This window comes from Aplysia californica, unplaced genomic scaffold, assembly GCF_000002075.1.
Source record: "Aplysia californica isolate F4 #8 unplaced genomic scaffold, AplCal3.0 scaffold02836, whole genome shotgun sequence".
NCBI lineage: Eukaryota > Metazoa > Mollusca > Gastropoda > Aplysiida > Aplysiidae > Aplysia > Aplysia californica.
In genome coordinates, this window is record NW_004800106.1 from 1 (window position 1) to 4,965 (window position 4,965).

Below are 4,965 nucleotides of genomic sequence, written 5' to 3' on the forward strand. Positions count from 1 at the left end.
GTAAAATCACCCTGTACTGTACCTCAATACGCACAAAAAGAATATTTCTGTGACTTTGTATAAAGGTGTTTTGTAGTTGAGTTCTATGTAAAATTCTCAACAAAATAATGTATTTTAAAGTTAAAGGAACTCAAGTCCTCGTAAATATCGATATATCAATGGTTTAAAAATCCATTTTTAATGGAACTTAGTGTTTGTCAAAAATTCAGTTTTTGACCTTTGAAGCCTGATTTCTCGGTTCAAACAAATGCGGCTTTTGGTACCTTTCACCAGGCATGCTCACATATAGTGAATTTGAAGGACTAGACAGAAGTGTGTATTTAGTTAGGGGAAGTTAAAATGACATGCTCTGTGTCGTTCTGGCGGAAGGGAGTAAAAAGGAAAGATAGGATTTGAAATAATTGATTATTGAAGATACAAGTGAGAAGACTTTGCTTGCTTTTTACTAATGTGGTTTTGACATTGAAAGAAATGTAGTTTTCAAAGAAGCAGGTTTTCTTTCGTGTATACTTAATGTCTCTTTTTCTGTTCACAGCTTGCCTCGCCTACACACCTGATGAAAAACTGGGTTTTGAAGCTGCAGTAACAGCTTTAGGTAAGACTTAACTTATAGAAACATACTTCAAAACGAAACAAATGAAGTTTTTTTTTTGATAATCTGTCTTTTGTCAGCAGTCTTAGATATAGGTCAAAATGCAACTTGGAGTGGCTATTTTGTTTCAAAACGATGATGGCCAGGTTTTATTACTTTTTTCAGGCCCTCGGGGTTATTGGGGTCTTATTTTGTAGTCCATGGATGAGATTCAGGGTGACTTTGAAGCCCTGTTTTTGTAGGTAAAAAGTTTCGTTCTGTATGCGATGATATATGGTAAATGTTTTTTGGAATGTACATATACAGTCAAATCTGCCTATATGGGAACCTGTCCAAGACTGAAGCCTGTCATAACTGATTCTCCCTGCTCCACCCTTGAAATATTCCTTTATTATACTTTATAATTAATCGGTGTAGGATGTAAGCCTGCTCAACCTTGAAATGTAAAGAGAAATTCCTTCCGTTTCGAGAGTTTTGATCTGTTAATGACACAAAATGCGTTGCTGGCTTAACCGTGATTTGAAACAAAACTCCGAAGTTTGGTTTTTTTTACTCTAATCTTTACGCCACACTGTCAAGCGAAGGAGGAGGGAAGTGGTGCAGCTTTGAAGTTGCCGTTTTCCCACTCATGTGAACCCCTGGCTGTGCGGATGATTTATATTATTAATTGCAGAAGCTGGTGAAATCTCATAATAGTTTGCAATGGGAGGTCAGTAAAGTATATCTCATGTTATGTTACCATTGGTTTTTCAGACTCTTTCTCTTCAAGAGTGTATTTCTCAGGAACACAACAATAATTCTTGATGAATGTTTTTGAAAATAAGACAGTTCAGTCGAACCTTCTCTAATGGCCACCTGTCCAAGATGATTACCTCCTGTATACATGCCCACTTTTCACTTCCCCCTTTAAAAAAAATATTATAATGACACTGTCCAAGATGTCCACCTGTCTAAGACAACCCCTTTTCTCCTCGACAATGGGTCGCCATCTTGGACTATACCGTTCATGGACAGTGGATTCACTACACACACTATTGATTTCTTTTATATTTATACAGGCATGAAAGCCAATATTGCCGAAGCTGATCATCCCTTGTTGTGTGAGAGCACCCGCAGGCAGAGAGGAGAGCTGGCCATTGCCATGCTGGTACACTACAAGGATGATCAAGTCAAGTTGAGTAAGGTATGTTTGATAGAGACCTGAAGCAGTGACACACATAAGGTGGAGATGATGGTGACCTGCTTAAAAAATTCAGAGCCGTGAAAGAATCCTTTTTTTGTGTGTTAGAGGGAGGTTGCTGCTAACAACAACAAAAAAAGAAGAAAAGAATGGCTGGATTACTGTTATGTTTTTTTTCTTCAGCTGATCTTTATCTCCATATTATGTGTATCACCGTAGTTTCATTTTTCATGGTATGTCCCTTGCGTGTGTTACAATGTTTCATATCTTATTGTAATGAGGGAAAAATAAAGAGTAACTGCACTTGACCATGCTTTCTTTTAATTATCACACAATTTTAAAAAAATGGTTTGGTCAGTGGTCATTGTATAGTTTAATGCACCTTTCAACATTGTAAGGTAACATAAGAGATGAGACATCCTAGTTTAATGTTCGTCTTGAAAAGATTTGAGCCAAGTGGATAGAGAGCATTAAAACCTCCCTGAAACAACCTGAGTTCAGAATTCGCCCTTGAAAATTCATATCAGGGCCATGTGCTCCAGTCCAGTGTGATACCAGTTATGTTAAGGGTGCACCAAAAACAATTTGAGAGATGTAAATTGTTTCCTTCTGTGTGTGTGTATTTGTAGATCATGGAGAAGCTGCTTGACAAGGAGGTGCACCAACAGTACAAAGCTCCCAGCCTGTTGACCTACCTGTCTGGTCACAAGCAGCCATGCTCCAGCCACGGCGCAGCTGTGTCGCAGTCTGGCAGCCAGCGGAGTAGTGAGTCTGGCAGCTCATCTGGGTACCGCAGTCAGGGCGGTGGTCGGGCTGACCTATACTATAATCTGGTGGTGCGGGAGAGGAATGGTGCAGCTGGGACGCGTTCTGGTGAGATTTTGTTTTGTGTGTTGTGCAATAGGTTTTATTAGTGGATTAGGGTGGGGGTTTTTTTTAGAGAGAGAGAGGGGGGGGGGGGCCTCAGGACTCTTGCAGCTCCTCTGAGTACCATGGTCAGATTGGTGGTCAGGCTGAACTGATCTTTTATCTAGGCTAGTGGTACGGGAAAGGAATGCTGCAGCCGGGAGGGGTTCTTGTGAGATTTTTTTCTGTAACTAGCATGTTGCCGTTTCGTCACCTCAGAACTATTTTGTCCGAAGTATACTAAAGTAAAGAGGCGCTTTGGCAAAATAGATCTGAAGCGACAATTTTTTAGGGGAAGGAGGGGGAGTACTGTTGTATGGGATCAGGACTTTTCTCATATTAAGACCAATGGAGACTGTCATCATTGGATTTTTATTTCTGTTTCATAAGGAAACGTCTCACTTTTTTCCTTTCGCTATATTGTTTCCACCTGTCAGACTTATTCTTTCCCTTGACTTAATGACTCGGAACAAAAACAGACATTCATTAAATGACCTCAACGGATATGTTTGTTTGCCTCCTTGTTACTGTAAGTAGAAAGCCGTACGGAGCGGGGACTGTGGAGGGAGGACAGGCCTGACTCTGGCACCAGCACCGACAACACTGCCACTCCAGTGGGTGCGTCTGCTTCTTCCACGCCAAATGGAGGGGCCAGGCCCAAGACCAATTTCTCTCTCAGATATAACAGGTAAGAGTATTATGATGTATGATCTTGCGACACTTTCAGGCTCTCACTCATTCATTTTTCTGACTGAGTTATGCCTTGTTTAGGGATATTTTATATTGGAACAAAGATATCTGGAGAATCTGCAAGGTTTTTCACTCGTTCACTATTTGTTTTTAGCATCTAGCTGTTTTTACTTCCATAAATTAGTTTTAGTTTGATTTGTACAAACAGTGAAACTTGCTGTTATGACCACCCTGCCTGAGACATTTACCTGTACAAATGACCACTCCCACTCCTCCTTTTTGCATATTAAAAATCTTGAAATGACACTTATTCAAGCAGGCTACCTGTCAAAGATCACCATTTTTCTCCTGACGATAGATGTTTTTTCCCGGACAGGTTCAACTACATTTTTTTTTTGAAAGTACTGAATTTCTATCTGTTCAGTTGTGTTTGACACTAAACTGCAGGGCTGAGTGAATAAATAGATCCATGATTCGTTACATAGAAAGTGTATCTATTGATACAACTTCTGTCTTCATTTAAATTGGAAAAAGTACTATGGAACGTGACCATAGCTATCACTCAGGATCACAGAGAAAAGTAACTGTTATACACAGGTGGCTGCTATGGACAGGGTGTGAATAATGGTCACTTACTAGACTTGACAAAGTGTTCATATGTTATAAAATCTGAAATCTTAAGTTTTAATCTTTCCACTTCATTTGCATAAATTTTTTTTCCATCTCAAAAGCTTCTTTCAGTGCTTCCACTCTTCCGTATTTTTACAGAAATCCATATTTTCTGCCAGTTTCGTACTTGTTCCTCCATCATTATCAACTCAATTACAAATTCTGTAGCAAAAGATCCGTACTTCAGACCTGCCACTCATCCCGATTTAGTCGGGATATCCCGATTTTTTGCCCCAAATCTCAAGCATCCCGATTTTCCCGATTTCGATCGCGTGTATCCCGATTTTTGTCCCAGTCTGCTGTTGTGCCGGATTTTTCTAAAAACGTACTCTGTCTTCTCCTTTATCGCGGGAAGCATCCGTTGAACTTTTTGTCAGTAGGAACTCGGAGCACTATTTCCCGAAATATCGATGCCGCATTTAGTAGTTGACTCGCCCCAAGTTGTGTGTGATCTTTGCCCGCACTCAGAATTCTCCAATGATAGCCTGGTAACTGTTACAATTTGGGACATACAAATAATCGATAATATTCATAGTTCCGCTGTTACTTTCAAAACAAGCCTTGTCCGAGGCCTGGTAACTGCGCGTTCACATCAAACACTCGGACGAGCGACAGTCTTTCTAACCCTTGCACAACTACATATGACTGCGCTGACAAGACTAACACACGGCCGTTGTCGTTGCTTTAGTCTGAACGCATTATGAGGGGTAAGAGATTTGTTGGTACATTTGGTCGGTCGGCCGCCGTCGTTATCCTAGAAGTAGAACGACTGTCGTTCATCTGAGTGTTTTGTGTGAACGTGCAGTTAGTCGGACCCGTCAATAACATTGTTTCAATCGCGCATTTGCGTCACGTGACATGACATCGCCGTGTGAGTTCTGCGTGTCGGGGACCGTCCGTAGACGGGGTCAACTTAAGTTCATGTATT

General features: G+C 40.7%; 1 protein-coding gene across 1 annotated transcript; it reads left to right on the forward strand.

The window, feature by feature from the left end:
- The first annotated feature begins 225 nt into the window (after positions 1-225).
- LOC101854548 (zinc finger SWIM domain-containing protein 8) lies at positions 226-3,388 on the forward strand. Its single transcript, XM_005113500.3, has 4 exons — positions 226-595; positions 1,651-1,775; positions 2,402-2,645; positions 3,216-3,388. Exons 1-4 carry the CDS (start codon positions 514-516, stop codon positions 3,368-3,370), a joined length of 606 nt encoding a protein of 201 aa, XP_005113557.3. The 5' UTR covers positions 226-513; the 3' UTR covers positions 3,371-3,388.
- The last annotated feature ends 1,577 nt before the right edge of the window (positions 3,389-4,965 follow it).

Excerpts from the sequence above, each read along its gene's own strand:
- LOC101854548 (XM_005113500.3), top strand. The coding sequence starts at position 514 with ATGTCTCTTTTTCTGTTCACAGCTTGCCTCGCCTACACACCTGATGAA. Across the intron at positions 596-1,650 it reads AGCTGCAGTAACAGCTTTAG|GCATGAAAGCCAATATTGCC; the intron begins GTAAGACTTAAC and ends ATATTTATACAG. Across the intron at positions 2,646-3,215 it reads TGCAGCTGGGACGCGTTCTG|AAAGCCGTACGGAGCGGGGA; the intron begins GTGAGATTTTGT and ends TACTGTAAGTAG.